The sequence below is a fragment of the Aplidium turbinatum genome, chromosome 17 (genome assembly GCF_918807975.1).
Source record: "Aplidium turbinatum chromosome 17, kaAplTurb1.1, whole genome shotgun sequence".
Classification (NCBI taxonomy): Eukaryota; Metazoa; Chordata; class Ascidiacea; order Aplousobranchia; family Polyclinidae; genus Aplidium; species Aplidium turbinatum.
Window position 1 is genome coordinate 8,760,301 of NC_137488.1, and position 17,648 is coordinate 8,777,948.

The window sequence follows — 17,648 nt, forward strand, 5'->3', positions numbered from 1 at the left end:
ATATTTATCCTCGGACTGAGAAAGCTTCTTCGAGAGCTTAATCCTGGCAGTTTCATGTAGCCTACTTGTAGAGGCTTTAAATCACTGACGCAGGCACGGTCAACGAGCAGGGTTGTCAGATTGGAATAATTGATTCCAGATCTGGAATCAAAACGAACTGTCTAGTAGGGAAAAAAAATGTCTGGAATCTGGAATAATTTTTAGAAGCAAATTGGGATTGTTTAGACAAGTCTAGATTGTTTCGGTAATTGTCTTTTTTTCATTGCATTTAGTAGCTGCAACGCGTGCGCGTAACTTTCTGCCCTAGTTCCGTCTCTTTGATTGAAACTGTGTTGCTGAATTGGACGCTCTCTGGCACGAAAGCCTGTCTGTGAGAAGTGTGACGCAACCTAGTTAGCTGACAGGACTTTCCGCTCACCTAACACTGGGTTGTATTTCCATGTATGTTAAGTTTACTTTTAATCTGTTATGTTTTTAGGTTGTTACAGAATGCAGTACCGTAGTTATTGTTAAGTACCGGTACGATATTTATTGATTTTCATATTTTGTTGCATCGAAGCAGTTAGATAAGAAGTTCAAAAATCCAAGCGTATGTGAAGTTTATTGTAGGAAGAATATGGCTCTACGCAGTGGCGTATCCTGGTGGGTTGAGCAAGGGATTGAAGGGAAGCAATGAAACTCGTGGGGGTAAGAACGTTCCGAAGGCACGCGTATTCTAGGGGGTCCGAGGGCATGCCCCCTGGAAAAGTTTTGCAAAATTACACTCAAATAATAGATTATATGTAGTGCTTTCTGGATACACTTTTAGGGTAGGCTAATATTTGTATGTACGTATGGTATGAAATTTTTTAGCAGATATACAGCGATTAACTTATTAAAGGTAGCTCTTACACAAACGGGCAAAAACTGGGCAAGGCTTCTCAGCAGGAAGCAACCCTACACACATTTTTCAAGAATTCTAATGATATAAAGAAAAAACAGTTGCTCTTTCGCTTGCTGTGTTCATTTGTCAGCATACATCGTTTACACTGCCAATCATTTGACAAACTTTTTCAACAAGCACGCAGGCACAGACATAAAATTGGGGTGAACAAAGGCTACAAAACTTGATAAAAAATGTGCTGGCATCATCTTATCTTAGGGATATTTCCATTTCAACATGAAGATTCTCACCACTACTTATTGTAAGTTATATCATATTTACAATATACACTGCGTATTTAATGGTATTTTGTTTTAGACTTGAAATGAAATGTCTAGAATAAATTTAGAATAATTTAGAATCAAACTGGCATGCAATCTGGAAGGGAAGGCTACAACTAATCTGACAACCCTGTCAACGAGATTGACAGAGTAAAGTTTTCGATTGTTGAAGTGTTGTTGCCAGGGAATTATTCCATCCATAGTAGACTATGTGCGATGAATCATTGAGGTAACGAGTTAGCCATAAAATCTTAGAAGTTGCAAATTATCTACCGGAATTTTAAATTGCATTCTGGGTTGTAAGTGATCATTACATTTCAGTCATTCTAAGGGACTCAAAAACTGGCTGCTGATTTCAAAGTAGTGCCAACTAATAAAAAAGCCACTGATCTAGCGGAAAAGACAAAGAGTCGCTGAAGCAGGCTGTAGGCACTGTAGTCATGAAGGTTATTGTCGCTGGACTTTCAAAGACTGGAACTAAATCTATGCAAGTAGCGTTACGACAGTTGGGCTACAATGTATACGACTATTTGGAAAACTACAAATATTTGGGAAAGCAATGGGAAAAAATTTGCTTGAAAGGTGGCACCACTGAAGACTTTCGCCAAATGTTTGAAGACGTCGACGCGGTCACTGACATTCCCGGATGTTATTTTTGGGATGAAATTCATAAAGCATTTCCAGATGCCAAGGTTGTAAACATTTTATTCTTAACATATATTTTTACAATGTTAAAAATAGTTTATACAATCTCATTGAAATAATCAAGCACAAAAGCTTTGGCTGAGTGAAATGTGGTTAAGTTTGGTCGCCTCGCCAAAACTGTGATGTTGCATAGATTTGCGTATTTTTTGTGTTATTAAACGAACTGCCAGCTTTAATTCCACTTTTGAGTATGTTTTGCTGTTTTTAACGTTTCTGTTATATGAATAAATAACAGTGGTATTTATTAGCTACTACACCGTAAATATTTAACATCTATCTGATTTATATTTCAAAGTAGCCTATTGCCTATAGGCCTACTGTAGCTCTTAAATGGTGTTGCAAAATAAATGGATAACTTTTTTCCTGAATAAAAATGCAATGAACTAAGCTGATTTTTTTTAAATTAAAATTTACATTACTGTCGCACTAGGAAAACTCGCTGTTTATTGGTTGTCAAAGTGATGGAAGTATTTTGGTTTTCCATAACAGATTATTCTTACCAAGAGGGATAACGAAGACGAATGGTGCGAGAGTGCTCGAAAGCAAATTGCATCACACTCACGACTTTACCTCCTCACATTCTTCTCGTCGACTATGAACAGCCTCTACAAATTTACTCTAATGCTAAGTAAGTAAAACTTATATATTTACTGTGAGCTACACCAGCAGGCTATAGGTTAAGTTCTTGACTTGTTGTATTTCTGTATTTTTACCACAGTTGACCTATAGGCTACTGTATGTACGCAGTTTCTGGAAATGTGCTTTTATAGTTTTCCTAAGCATGTTGAATGTTTCTTTATCCTTTTACATAATATATGTATCTACATTCTACAGTAACTAGAGACGGGCATGATCTTGAAAATCACTTTTGTTTTGGTGATCTTGATCTAAGATCATTTTTTGTGTGGTCTTGATTTTGAAGAACAGTAAGATCAAGATAACTTTAAAATTGAAATATTGATGAATCTAAAATAGCAGTCCCACGTTAGGCTACTCGATAGAGACATTTTTTAGAACTCGTACTATATAACGTAATTGGTGGCAATTACTAACATTAAGCCACTGTTAATATGATGTGTGTGCAAGAAAAGTCGATTTGAAGTTTTAATCTGATTTGGTCAGTGTTGCAATTTCAAAATTTAAAAAGTTTTCTGTGTTGGTCATAATAAATAAGTCAACTTCCGTCTATACTTTATGTTGAAGTATGATAGCAAAAATGATTCAAGTTTGTTTACAATTCTGTTTTGTGAATCCTATAAAAATGTTTGCTTTCTTTGACCCAATTTTAGATGTTCAAAAAGTTCTGAATGACGATGCTAAAAAAACTGAAATGTATGCAAAGCGGTTTATTGCAGCAAATCAACCAGACCAATAATTTGTTAGGGTCTGAGTATAAACAAATATATCAAATTTGAAATTGTATGCTGCATATTTTTTTGCATAGTTTTTGTATTTTTGTTTGGACCGGTTTATCTGATCGCAGACCTCTGAGCGTTTTGATTGCAGACAACAGTATCATTCAAGGTTGCCAGATGGGTAAATGGTGCAATTAGCATTGATATAATCCAGTGACAGTTGAAATGCGGCCACCAATTTAAGACGTATTGCATAATTATAAAGAAGTGCCTAACTGAATCGTCAATAACAAAAGAGAATTCACTACAGTACTGTAGTTACCCTCGACCTTGGGTGCGACGTTGTGATTTTACGCAAATTACGAAAACGATTGAAAGGCCTAACAGCAACAGTCACTAACTTTACAATTCTTAGGCAGCAATTGAGTAGTTAAAAGCAACAGTTAGCAATACTAAGTAGCCTATCTTCAACCAGGTTGCTTGTAGTAAATTTTTTTTTTTTCTTGCAACATCATTGATTAAAAACTTCATTGTTTCAAGTAGACAAACAGTGATCTTGATCTTCAAGATCATGTTGTTTTGGTGATCTGACCTTGCTCTTCAAGATCATATATTCTTGGTGATTTTGATCTTCAAGTCCATCAAAACGAGTGATCTTGCCCATCTCTGACGGTAAATTAGGTTGTGGTTTTCAGCAAACACTATTTATGGAGATAGTGGAACGTACAGTCTGTTCAGACCTGCACGCTTGAACATGCTTCTGCTTCGAATGACTTATCGAAGACATAACTCCCATGTTATGCAGGTAATAACGTTTCTGATACAGCAGGCTAGTCATAGTTAGTTCAAGGTTTCGATCAATAATTTTTAAAAACCACGTAAGCTACCACCTTTGTCACAATCAATGTGCGAGGTCTTACGACGGGCCGCTTGTATCTCGATCGAGCGTGCTGTTTTGATTGTAAAATTCTTATGCTATAGGTTATCATCGGTCATTATCCTGAAGTAACCTCTGATTACGTAATCTGTATTATGTAACGTGTACTCTAGGTCATTCGATTGCTACGTGCAGTTCTATAGTCTTCTTTAAACTTGCTTGTTTATGCCGCTCAATGCAACGTGACCGAACGATGAGTTCGTGTGATGCAACATTACGTAACCTTCTCGAAGTTACTAGACCGAACAAACCTTTTATAAATAGTGGTGTAATTTGCGTAATGATTATTGATGATGATTTTTATGAGTTGATTACGAGAGTTGTGTTATGGGTTGTGGATTGGTAGTTGGTGCAGAAATTATTGTTGATTGAGAGTTGAAGAAATCGAATACAAGTAGATGAGAATTGGTGCTGATATAAATTGTGTTCAAAATTAGAGTTATTTGAGAATCCGTTCGTTAAATTCCTTCAAGAAGTTAGATTATCATTTCACTAGTGGAACCATTCGACATTTAATTGACTGCTTTTCGGTTTAACCCATTAAACTACGTCATTGAACCTTTCCAAGTCTTTTTCCTGGTAAGAGATAGAAAGAAAACGTGACAACCTTAAAAGAAGACAATTCTCTCAAATTGAACAGTTGTAAAAAACCTTTTTATTTTATAGGCAAAGAACTGCCTATTTTAAGACAAGGATGTTGTACTTTTTCATAACAATCTCCACATAGGTGTAGGAACTGGGGATGAAGGGGCTGCGGTCGCACCTAAAACTTTTGATTTGGGTGCACGATTGAAACTGTAAAAAAGAAGTCACAAGTTTGTTGTTTTTGTGTGTGAGTTTGATCCTAGGTTTCAATGATAAACTGAGATATGAAATAAGTGCGTTTTATCTCTTTTATTCTGGCTTGTTGCTTATATAGTCCTGCAACGACATTGTGGCTTTCTTAGGTCACATCCTGGTGTTTTGGCTAATCTCATTTTAATGTTTATTGGAATCAGCAGTCAAGACCAATTGTACGTGCAAAAAAATGGTGACATGCCTTAGGGTGGAGCATATTTTATTGCAAAAATTTTTCGGCACAATTTATTATATTTATGCTGCATTTATTTATCACCCTCAAAAATAATCTTCTCCTACACTTATGAATCTTCAGTCAAAAATCGCTCTGTATTTACATTAAGGTTGATACTGTATGAGGTCGTAGGCATAGTACAGGCTACAACAATACAAAGCTGTAAAGAAGAAGAGCAAAACATCAATAATGCTATGATCTTCCATTTTTAGTTAATAGACACCAACATTGTACCAAAAATCAATTAAAAAAACGGGGATTGTTTCACCCACAACAATACTGAAATGGGTACTTTTGAGAGAAGCTTTTTACACAAATCTATATTTGACGACTGTTTTTCAATAACGACGTTATCACTGAACTGTTCGTTTCTAGCACTAGTTGCTACGTTCATCTGATGAAATTGAAAGTAACATTAACAACAAACAAGATGGTTTATTGCTTCACTGACGTTTCGCGTTTCGTCATGGTGCGCGAAACGTCAGTGAAGCAATAAACCATCTTGTTTGTTGTTAATGTTACTTTCAATTTCATCAGATGAACGTAGCAACTAGTGCTAGAAACGATAATTGTCCTGATGAACACCCAAACTTTTCAGAGTGAAGTTTCCGATTGTTGAAGTCTTGTTGCTGGTGAATTATTCCATCCAATAGATGCCGCTGAATGGAGAGCAGTCCTTAACGTGCGTTGCTCAAGCGCACACCCCGAGAGTCGAACCAGCGCCGCTGTTGATCTTGAAGTTTCTTCGTTCTAGAAGTGACGCGCTAACCAACTGAGCTATCGGGGCGGTTGAAATGAAACTAAGACAAATACTTTATCTTTTCAAAACTTATTATTGCGAAATATTTCTGTTTTGAACAATCGCACTACGAGCCCCTGGTTTAAACCTCTATGAGCGCATGTGGCAGCATGTTAGCAAGACATAGGCTATGTTGACTTTTTTGGAGAAGATGGTTGCGTAGTTCAGTTTCCCCGTATTTTTACCCAAATAATTCAAATTCTCATTTTCAGGCATGAACATGTCTAGACTCGATTTAAAAAAATACATACATTATTTTCCTTTTCAATGATAGGCTATGCGTTGTTTTTACCAAGGACGTAGCCACGGAAGAGCTTGGGGAGCAACCGCACTCTCAAAATTCGATTTTGCCCTCCCAAAAATAATTTATGTCTTAACACTATTAAAATATTTTAATACGATTGTAATTCATGTTGAATGACGTTTCTCACCAACAGTTGCTTTTGCTCGCTCCGATAGCTCAGTTGGTTAGCGCGTGACTTCATGAACAAAGAAGCTTCAAGATCAAGCGGCGTTGGTTCGAGTCTCGGGATGTGCGCTTGAGCAACGCATTCTAAGGACTGCTCTCCATTCAGCGGCATCTAATGAATGGAATAATTCCCCGGCAACAACACATCAACGATCGAAAACTTCGCTCTGTCAATCTCGGTAACCGGCCCTGCGTCAAAAGCTTCCACAAGTATGCAAAACTACCAGGAATAACCTATCGAGGCTTTGTCAGTCCGAGGATAAAGATTCAAAACCAACCAAACAAGCCCCCCTAAAACTTTCTTTCTTGCTTTGTCACTGCTTTTAACTACAAGTCAGTGTGGTTTAAGGGGAAGTTAAGATTAGATCACGATGTTTTGAAGCAAGCTCTTTTGCTTTCAACAGTCCTCTTTTTCATAGACTGCTCCGAAAGACATGCTCTTGGTTTATGACGTCAAAGAAGGCTGGGAACCCTTGTGCGCGTTTCTAGAGGTTCCAGTTCCTGACTTACCATTTCCTCATAAAAACGTTGGTGGAGATATCGTGGAACAATCTTTGTTTACCGAACCGTTGCTTATTCGCAGTTTAATTGAAGTTTTATGTTCTCTTGTGTTCATTCTTTTTTTGCTAGTTTGTCTTTTTAATGTTTTGTCCGGAAATTTCAAAAATTTAGGTATGTTAGAAAATGTTTATAATAGTTCAGCACTACATCATAGCAACGAGTTGTAACGTTGTGAGAAGGGGGGAAATTAAAAGCCAGAGCTTCAGTTCCTTTTGCCATTTTAAAAAAAATCAACGTTTTGAACCTATACCCCTAGTTTTTGTATAAAAGATATTAGCACCATGCTTATTGGATCCATTAGGATTAAAAAATTACATGCAAGAAAATTGGGGCAATCATGTAGGCCTACTACAGTAATTTTCCAAACTGTACTCAGCGTTTATCCTAGTTGTGGAAGCCTATCCGGAACCATGCCGCAACTGATGATTAGATCTACTGTTAAGTTGGGATTTAGAACTTCTATGCAATAAAACGGACTGTGAGCCTACAATTAATCGTTTGCAAACTTCCAGAATAATCTATAGCCTATGTCGTCATACTGTAAATTAATTAATTAAATGCTGTACTTCATTTCATTTATTTCCATGTAATACAAAGTTTGAAGTATTCCTTTTAAGTGTTATCTTAGGAACGAAAACGAGCCTATGCAATGTTTAGGTGGCAGATTTTCAACTCTTAATAACAATGTCATGGTTTTATTTACTATTGTCGCTCTGCAACAGCAGTGCAACAGCTAAGGTCTTGTAGCGACAAGACTGATTTTTAATTTTATATCAGGTTTAAGATATCATCACATTCTTACTCGACTTATGTTCACTGCGTTAAGCAGGTAAGAACACAATCGGTACTGTTTTTAAAGTAGTCTTCGGTTTGACCCGACCTGGAATCGATCTCAGATCTACCAGCACCAGAGCCGAAGGCGAAACCACTCGGCCACTGAGCTGGTTTTTCAACTCTTCTGCACAGCTTCAAACTGATGGAAGCACAAAAACTCGCTTGCTCAAACAAACGCTTTACAATACGGTAGGCACTTTAACAAGCATATAAAGCGGAATCAATGTTACGCATTTATTTAATTTTATTTGAAATAAAATGCATCATAAAAGATTAATGTTGGCACAATTTTAAAAAAGTATGTACAAGACAATTGCATTTGGTGCAAACATTTTATTAGTAAAAGGTGTCTTCAAAGAAAAGTTGCTTGTAAATCCATCAAGTTGGGCTTTCTGGTTGGAAGTAGCCTACCCGGTAAGCTAAGTAGGCCTATCCATCACCATTAACGACCGTCACTTGCCCTGAATTCCAGACTATCTGTCACATATGAAAAAAACTATACAAATCATTACACTAAAAAGCGTTGAAGACATCACAAACGGTACAACTACTGTAGGCGGGTAGCTAACAAAAGGTCTAGCAATGACTCTGCTGGTTCGCTCGTGACGTCAGAAAACACAAAATAAAACTGATAGAGCGAAGAATAAAATACAAGAAAAGTCCACGACTTGTAATTTCTATGCTCTTGCTGAAGAAAGGTTTAAAAACAACAAGATCATATGACGAGGCTACAACTTTTGCAACAAATGCAAGTGAAGCTGTCATCGGCCGAAGCAAAGACGTTCACCACAAAAAACTTAATGAAAACAGCTTTGTACAAACTCAGTGCGTCGAGAATGAGTTCAGCTCAGGTGTTTTTATTCGGTTCAGTTGTAGGCTATTCATTTCTGACCATCACAGCGAAAACAATACACGTTAACATAACATAGGTCTAGATTAGAAAAATGTAGAAGTGTACTGTATAGAAGAATATACATTTTTGGATAAACAAGTTATGCAGTAGGCCTTCACATCTGTCGTTAAATTTTCACTTTCAAAATATTTAGCTTTCACGTGAAAGTTTTATAAACAGGCGACACAAGTTCTAATGCAATAACAAACATCAACATGGATAAAAATGTAGGCGTGGTTCAGTAGACTGGGCCAGAAGTTACCACATCCAAAATAGAGAGTTGAGATGATCTGATATATCACTTTGCTACTGGATATTTATAATGTACATTCACCTTTACACCAAAATGCGGAAAACATGTAGGCTACAATTTTACTGTATTAACGCCAACTTTTGAGCATATTTTTTTTATCCAAGTCCTACATTAATAAGCTGCGTCAAAATTGCGGCACCATTTACTTCAACGTTTACAGATGTTTAATCAAAGATAAAAGGACGGAGCTTGTCAGCTGGATGTTAGTTTATAAAAACTTTTGAGCCAGCGGTTGAAGGAAATGGAAAAAGTGTGCAGCAACCAATCATACAACCACTTACGAATTTATCATTTAAATAGGCTAAGCAAAGCAATGGCTACTACACAACAATATGCACACGATTACTTGCAAACAAATATTTCAAAAAGACAGCGAAAAACTGATTACAAAGTCTTTTTTAACACTTAAATATGAATGAAAAGTCTTAAATGATCCAATTTTCATCTAGAAACATGTTTGTCTTTCTCAGAAACGTTTCTCACATACGGCAGGCCTACATCAGGTGTTTTTATGTATAGAGATTCATTCATAAGTTTACCCAGTTTTGTTTGTCAGAAATAGTAAAATTAAAAAAGCTAATTTAACCCACCTACAATGCTAAAACGCAAAAGAATGCCAGTCCCCCAGCATAATGCAACACTAGGCCATGACTAGGCTTACTACTGTTTATGCAGCTGGAACTGCGTTTTCAGGACAGCCAAGAAAATGAAGTGGCCTTCAACGATATAAAAGCTTTTCACTTAACCACTGGGTTTACTAAACCTTTCTAGATATTAACTTATATGAAAGCTAGAAGTCCAAATATGACAAAGTTAACAATTAAGTTTCGTATTAGCCTACAATGCATGGTTTTGTCTGAACTATGCCACTGTAGGCTACAAACAATATTTTGTTAAAGAAATGATTAATTTAATTATATCGATCTAGTCTATAATTAGATTTCCAATTAACTCCACATTTACTGTAAGTGGAACTAAAGCCAAGAAAGTTTAAACTTTGTGTCATTTCTGCATTTATGATGAGCGCAATTCGCAAAAAGCGCGCAGAACGTGGATCTATTTCAAATTTGTATTAAACATTTTCATTACATCCAACGTCTTCATTTTGTATGTAATATAAGTTGTTGGAACCTTTTAAGGCTATCTTCAAGATCTTTCTTCAGTTTCGACGTTTTCTGGTAGATTTTGTTCTGTAGCTTTTGGTTGTGAAGCTTCTTCTATTTTAGGGAGTGGATCAAACTTTTTCAAAGATGCGGATCCTTTATTGAACCTCATTGTAGCTGGTTTGTCTGGCACTGTTGAAATTAAGGCTTTTTTATTATAAAAACAGTAGCCTACAAGTTTTAGCGATATTTTATCTTATCAAACTTTTATAAATTTTAAGTTTCAGAGTGTTTATTTCCACCGGGCTTAATTGGCCTTTAGCTTAATAACGAGTTTTAACTATCGGAGACACGTAACCAATTGAAAAAAATCCATTAAAAGTGTAGTTTAATAGGAATGCATTACAGTGTAAACTACAGTGCTGGCGCGAACATGTAGAGAACGGTAAAGAAAGCACACGAATTTGGCATCAACAAAAGAGGAAGAATTATAAATACTATAAGAAAAGGGCCAGGCCCGGATTTAGGGGGGGGAGGGCAGAGGGTGCAGGTGCACCGACCCCCGACTTTTGAGGGGCCCCCTACGTGGAAAAAATGTGATTTTGCGTTATTTTTTTCTTTCAGCCTTTGAAGTTTCTGCAAAACACTGTGCAGTGCTGTATTAATGCTACTGTAGACGTAGAGGAGGTTTTTCGCGCCGTAGGCGCGAAACATTTTTTTGCACGGAAGCCCCCCGATCTAAAAGTGCCCCGGGCCCCCCATCAGCTAAATCCGGCCCTGAAAAGGGCACTAAGAAATCTAAAGTCGTGAATACATACAAGGAGAGGTAAATGGAGAGCGCTTTTCTTGCCGTCTTGACGCAGATGACCGTGATGACATCGCCGACGTGCTTCTTCTTAACGGTTCGTATGTTTCTGAAAATATGGAAAACCTTTGTAGCCTACTTCAATAAATAAACAGATTCAAAGCACATCGACCAGACTCTTGCTTGATTAAGCTCATGTTTTAATACGATAATAGCCTATGTAGCCTACACATCGAATGCTCAAAGCTGTAGGATAGATCACCTAAAATTAAATAAAGAATTTCAGATGAAATTAAATTAAATAATGTAATTTCAACTCAAATAAATTAAATGTACTTTAGTGTAGGCTTTTCCCATTTTCGTAATAGATTTACCTCTCCTGTCGAGGTTACTTCTAACTCCATCATCCGATCTTGCAGTGAGAGCTCTTGATGGAGGAGGAAGTGGAGTTTCTGGGATCATCTGAGCTTGTTGTTCTTGTTGCTGGAGAAGCATCTCTTCGTTGTTCATAGCCGTCTTAATCATATCCAGAACAAGCCCTTTTTCTAAAGTAGAAAGAGATACAAAATCTTAAAAAAAAACACATTTAGGTAGGTTACGGTTATCATCTGCACAAAAAAATCTGAAATTAGTAGGATAAGCTACCGGTAAACAGCGGCGTAGGCTTACGCAGGATTTTGTAACGGAAGAGGGGCATTAGATTCAATTTAATGTTCTTTAACAAAGAATAACACTTTTATATCTATAGATTGCGAAAAACAATTTAGAAGGATGGGTATGGCCTCCCCTGCGTAAAGCATTGCTGCCAGCAAACTAGTTTTTGCGTTTGGTCAGTGGAAAGCATAATATATTTATCTACAAAATCTGAAACGAAAAAAAACATAATTTTAAGCAAATCAGTGTGCTGTGCTGTGTAACAAGCCTAAATCTTTCAGTCAAGACATGAACCCCATTCCATCAAACTAATTTTTGTTAGCTGTAAGTGCGAAACTGAAAAGCTTTCTATACGATAACTTTTTTTTCGGGTTTGTGACATCGCTTAAGAGAAGCTATAAATCACATTAAGTTTTTCTACCTCTGGTTCCAGCAGATACCAGCCATTGTTGTACAGATGGTACCGAATCGGTTTGCAAAATCTGGCACAGCATTTCAAGCATGAGAGTCTCTGTGTCTGGATATGAAGTGATGTGCTGCAAAAAAGAGATTGAGCCATGTGAGCAATATTGTGATTTACAGGGAAATAAGTAATATCATCGTTATCATCATCGTTACTATCATCGTCATCATCATCGTCACCATCGTTACGCTCCATCCCCGTATTGAGGATTGGATTCAAAACGCCATTGTTTCGAGTCTTAAGCTTTACTTAACAGCATTTTCATAATTTTATTGTTTAATGGCAAATGTTTATATCATTCTTGGTCTATTTTTGCTTTGTTTTCCGTTTATTTTCCCTTCTATTAGTGATCTTCTAATAAACTTTGCGGTTGTGGGACCGAAATACTTAATTTTCTTCTTGTAGCTGTTTGCGTTGAATATGGATAGCAGGCTGCTTAATGCATATATAAATAAATGGAAGCCGCATGTATTCGGTACGGTATCTATATCGAATTCGTTTCCAAATTCTTTTATTCAATGTTGCGATCGTAATCGTCTATCAATTAAAACCATAAAAAAGTTAAAAACCGCAAAAATCATTACAGAAAATCTTATTTTACTTGAGTCTTTTGTTTTATTATTACCGCATATTGATCGTATTGACTTGGAAGGTTTGGCTGGCTCCTTATGCTTGCTCTGGAGACCGCACGGGATGGGGGCGGTATGAGGCGACCGGTTTCCGCTGTAGATACAAACACAGTAAAACCACTTGCACATTGTCGGCCTACAAATTTTTTTTTCCATTAATATTTAGATCTATAGTTGTGAAAACGAGCATTGCAGTTGTTAAATGTAGAAGATCAAAAATTAACTTTTTTAATGTAGACCAACATTGATTGTATCAAAGAAGTTGTCTTTCTTTATTTTTGAAATCACTGTGTTTTCATCTACATTGGCTACAATTTATTTTTCCTGTTTAATGTGTACTTTTTGATTGAGGGAATCTTTATCTTCCAGCAAAAATGTTTAATCTTGGCAGTTTTTAACATTAGTGATGACTTTGAACCACTGGCACAGGCCTGGCTAACGATGCCAATAGAGAAAAATTTTCATTTGTTGCTAAAGTGTTGTCTTTTGAATTATTGCGTCTACTACATTAAATGTAATTATTCCGAGAATTGTCCTTAAACTACGTTGCCAAACTAAACACGGTTATAAGATGATTATTGTAGATGGCAGCAGTAGACTACAAAGATATTGCAAAATCAGCCAACACCTTGCATTATTTACATTGCAAAAAACTAGCTTGGACACTCTAGAAACAAGGTCAAAACAACCGATTAAAACCTCACATGAATATGATGTCTTTCGAGCAGGAGCAGGGGGAGGAGATTTTGGCAGTTTCACGGGTTGAGGTACGTCATCAGCAATCAATCCGGCTTTTGTGCATAATTCTCTTAGTTCACCTCTCCATGTATCGGTAATTGGAACTGTTTGGTTACAAAAAAACAATAAAATTTAAAAAAAAAAACGTCATAAATAATTACAGGTAGCCTAATGCAAGTCTATTTTGCGCTAAAAACAACAACACACCAATAAGTCACCCTATTGATGGAAATGCTCAACCGAACTTTAAAGAGCTTATACACTCACTTAAGCCAATTCTTGGGACGGCCTTTTCCTTAAACGGATAATGTTGCAAACCAGTGATTGTGTTGATAGGAAAAGCTGTGCTGTTTAAACCCAAAGCGTTTGAGGAAATGTAATTTTTTATGAAGTTTTCTCTTTCTCTGAAAATGCAAATTACAGGAACAAATTATTTTATTTCTAGAAATTCATAAATAGGCTGATGTACAGAATGTAGAAACTTTCTCATTAATTTGTAACAGCCTAAGTGTCAATTTAACTTTAGCAAGTTTGTTTTGCAATTTTAAGGTTAGGTCCATAATAAAGCCATCACTGTTTTCAGCATATGTGCTTTAACAAGATCTAATAAAATCTTGCTACAAACTGGAAATCTCGCTTGTATGAGAATAAAAAAGATCGAGATTGCAGCTGTGGTTTGAATTAGTTTCATTAGTTGGATTTATAAATGGAGCAAGATAGATTTTCATACCGCGTTGAAGGCTGGGCGATGCTGATTCGGGGAAGTGGAAAATGTCCTTGATCGTGAACTGCGCATATTGGCATTCCGTTCAATCCTGCAAGAATATCACAGACGCCTTAAAACCAACGCACTCAGCTCAAAGTAAAAAGAATTTTAATAAAGTAAAATCATTTCAATAAGAAGTTCGTGACACGAGTTAGAAAACTTTAGTCATTGTTAGCCTACACCCTATATCTTGTTTTATCTACTTTGATACGTGAATGCTTTAATAATGTTTTGTGTCGTAGTTTAACGTATTATTATGGGCAAAAGAAGTTATGAACTTATGAACTGCAAATATTTGCGTAACACTTTACCTTTGATATGTCTGACTCTTGCTGGATGGGGATTGTGTCTTGAGAAGAAAGATGCTTGGCTGTAAGCTCCAAAACGTGATCCCATCCGGGAATCTGATGAGCGTGAACCTATGAAATAAGTGACTTTAATAAAGCATAACTGCAATTAGCAAGAACATGGTGATCATTTCAAAATTTTAAGAAGCAAAAGTATTTTGGCAATAACCGGCCTATTTGTAACTGTTACTAACGTAACTTGGCTGTTTTAATATAGGCTAGGTCTCGATTTGGTGTAATAGTCTGCATCCTTGTAGTGTAAGACTTCTTCATGCTTGTAATGCACCGAGCCAATACAGTTATTTACAAAAACAAGTTTTAACAATACAGTAGTAATTTTTTTCTGTATCATTGTCAATGGCACTTGTATAGTCTATGGAGCAACATCCTGTGTTGGTTTAGTTTGGAACTTCAGAAAGAAGCTACAGTTATAGTGATGCTGAAATACATGTTCTAACTTTTTGCAACAGAAACGTTTCATAGAAACAATGTAAATAAATATTTATCCTCGTTACTTGAGATGACGCCCAAGTTGGTAGGAAAGTTGAGATTGGAGTCCAAAGGAGGAACGGCGGGTGGAGGTACATCACTCAACAATTTTTTTGGCCGTTTTGCTTTGACTCCTCCTTGCTTTGATGAGGTTTCGAACACGTCTCCTAGTGTTCCACGGACGAGAAGAGGTTTATTGTCTGGTTTAAAAACGTTGAAACTAAAACAAAATATTAAGTCTAATTAGTAACAATAAGAAATTGATAAAAAGCAAAACGCAACAGTTAAAGAATACTTTGGTAGCTGATAACAGAGTTGCTATGTTATATTTTATACAGTGCAGCACAATTTATACGAATATAACAACCACAAAAAATTGAGAAAGGGATTGCGTGGAAGAAGTTCTTGGCAGCATGCTAAACTACTGTAATTATAAATATGTAGCCAACACGTGAAGCATAGTTTCTCGGCAGCCGATTTGTAGCAAGAATTGACAGCGATAGACACATATTGTTGATCTGCCGAGAAACATATTGTTGATTGGATGGTCTGAATGGCTAGCGTGGAAGCTACACCGTTATGGTTAGCGAATCGCAACTGCTCGCTGTACTAGTGAGTCCTCAGCCTTGTGCTGATAGCCGGGAAGAACGCCCCTTTCTTCACAACGTGAAGCATATAAGGCTACATAAAACACTTTCAGTGGTGTGAGTGTTTCAGTATTTGCTACTTGCTTGTTTATCGTTGTGTTTGCTTCTGAACGCGAGTTTATTCTAATAACAAGAATGTGGTTTATTTGTTGCTTTATGACAAATACAATTTTGGGAGACTTGAGTTTTTCAAATTTTGTTTCATCTCTCGAAGGTGACCTATTTACTCACTGGGTTACGCACAAACCGGGCGCAATCGGAATCGAGAATGCTCTCCATTTAAACTAATCCTTTTTAAAAAAAATGCTAGGTATGGCTAGACCAGGAATACAACCAAGATGTAACAGAAGCAGTTAAATGAATGCGTTGGCTAGTCGCCCACCAAGTAGGCTAGGCATTGGTTTGCCTTGGAAAGCGTTTTAACGCGATATTGATTTCTTTGACATCAGTATCATTTCAACGATTCTTTTGTTAAAATGACCTTTCCAAAAGCTTTTGTCGACAACCTATTGACATCCCATCTTCTTAAATCGCGTCAAAAGGAAGTCTGGTAATTTGGGCTGGCGAAAGTACGGTGACATTCTTGTAAAACTATTAACCATAATGTCCAGGGCACGTTTCTTCAGTAATTTGTGTTTTGGGGATGCAGTTCACAAACGAAACTTTGTGCACAAGGCTTTATTAGGTTATTTGTGTTTTTGAGAGAAGTCCAAAGTCATCGATCTCAATTCGTTATTATGCAAATCAGCCAACGTAATTACGTAATGTATTACGAAGTGGGCTACACATGTTGAAAACGACTTTTAGTTTGGATGAATTTTTTTTTTTCACAAAGAGATCTAATACTATGTGAAAGTGAGTAAGGTAAATTAAGAGCAGACATCCCTGATTAAGAGTCTGTTAACAATAAGTTATTTAACAAAAAGTCTTAACAATCTGTTAACAATAAGTTATTCGTGGTTGAGGTCTTGCTTTCACTCTTTATCATCCTAAAATAAACTTAATAACATAATAAAAACCATCGCAGCCTTTTAAAACAAAACGACACATAAAATATTATAAGAAAGGCTACAACGATATAGGCTATGTTTACTCACCTAGAACCAGGTCTTTGTGCACTTGCAATCATATTTTTTTAGTACAGTTTATCTTTACGAACAATGTCAGAAATTTTTTATGTCTTTGCTTGTCAAAAAAACACAAATGCAAAATGCACGCTGTCATATAAAAATACAACAATCAACAAATACTCAAAACTAGACTAAATTAGCAATTGCAGTATTGTTCTGTCACATTTTATTAAAAACAAAATTATCCCAAAGTGTATAAATCGTTGTGCTTAAATTGCGGTACTTTTTCCTAAAATCAATGCATTCATAGACCCATTAAATGTTTACTGAAGTCCACTATGGAGTTAGTCGGCCCCAAGTTGAGACAGGGCAGAGACGTAGCTACGGGGAGCAATAGCCCTCGCCCCCCAAAAAAGGGTTTTTAATGCCATTACAACGTTTTAATGTCATTGTATTACATGTTGAATAACCTTTCGTAAACGTTTGGCTGTACTCAGTAGCTTTATTTTTTAAACAAACTCTCAAGCTCTTTATTTGAAATATTAAAATGTTTGCCCCTCTCAATAGTTGCTTTTGCCCCATAAAAATTTTTTTCTAGCTACGCGCATATTACTCTAATAGTTCTTATCTAGTAAAGCAAACTCTTGACATCTTTCTCTATTTTCATGACCTATTTAAAATTCTGTAGTTTATCTATTTTAGACTTGATCGAGCCTGTTTTCACACCCTAAACCAGAAGAAGCCAAACTGGCTAGACACTGAACCTGCAAATTTCGAAAGTGGGCTACTACTACTAC

The 17,648-nt window shown here is 36.5% G+C and overlaps 2 protein-coding genes across 2 annotated transcripts; one reads left to right on the plus strand and one right to left on the minus strand.

Moving 5' to 3' along the window:
* The first annotated feature begins 1,299 nt into the window (after positions 1-1,299).
* On the plus strand, positions 1,300-7,698 carry LOC145786642 (uncharacterized). The gene is made up of 4 exons (XM_082598336.1): positions 1,300-1,895; positions 2,398-2,536; positions 3,959-4,068; positions 6,960-7,698. The coding sequence occupies exons 1-4, from the start codon at positions 1,644-1,646 to the stop codon at positions 7,266-7,268; spliced, it is 810 nt and encodes a 269-aa protein (XP_082454462.1). The 5' UTR covers positions 1,300-1,643; the 3' UTR covers positions 7,269-7,698.
* A 466-nt stretch (positions 7,699-8,164) lies between these two features.
* On the minus strand, positions 8,165-17,000 carry LOC145786641 (uncharacterized protein C4orf17 homolog). The gene is made up of 11 exons (XM_082598335.1): positions 16,879-17,000; positions 15,161-15,354; positions 14,610-14,717; positions 14,263-14,347; positions 13,800-13,936; positions 13,499-13,636; positions 12,791-12,888; positions 12,124-12,238; positions 11,423-11,593; positions 11,062-11,157; positions 8,165-10,435 (listed from the first exon to the last, which is right to left on the minus strand). The coding sequence occupies exons 1-11, from the start codon at positions 16,908-16,910 to the stop codon at positions 10,287-10,289; spliced, it is 1,323 nt and encodes a 440-aa protein (XP_082454461.1). The 5' UTR covers positions 16,911-17,000; the 3' UTR covers positions 8,165-10,286.
* Positions 17,001-17,648: the final 648 nt, after the last annotated feature.

What these genes read in the sequence shown, in the direction of transcription:
- LOC145786642 (XM_082598336.1), top strand. Translation starts at nt 1,644, where the DNA reads ATGAAGGTTATTGTCGCTGGACTTTCAAAGACTGGAACTAAATCTATG. An exon ending in CAAATTTACTCTAATGCTAA is followed by an intron (nt 2,537 to 3,958) that starts GTAAGTAAAACT and finishes TGTGGTTTTCAG; the next exon opens with CAAACACTATTTATGGAGAT. An exon ending in ATAACTCCCATGTTATGCAG is followed by an intron (nt 4,069 to 6,959) that starts GTAATAACGTTT and finishes TCTTTTTCATAG; the next exon opens with ACTGCTCCGAAAGACATGCT.
- LOC145786641 (XM_082598335.1), bottom strand. Translation starts at nt 16,910, where the DNA reads ATGATTGCAAGTGCACAAAGACCTGGTTCTAG. An exon ending in AAGAGTCAGACATATCAAAG is followed by an intron (nt 14,348 to 14,609) that starts GTAAAGTGTTAC and finishes ATATTCTTGCAG; the next exon opens with GATTGAACGGAATGCCAATA. An exon ending in AAGTAACCTCGACAGGAGAG is followed by an intron (nt 11,158 to 11,422) that starts GTAAATCTATTA and finishes CCATATTTTCAG; the next exon opens with AAACATACGAACCGTTAAGA.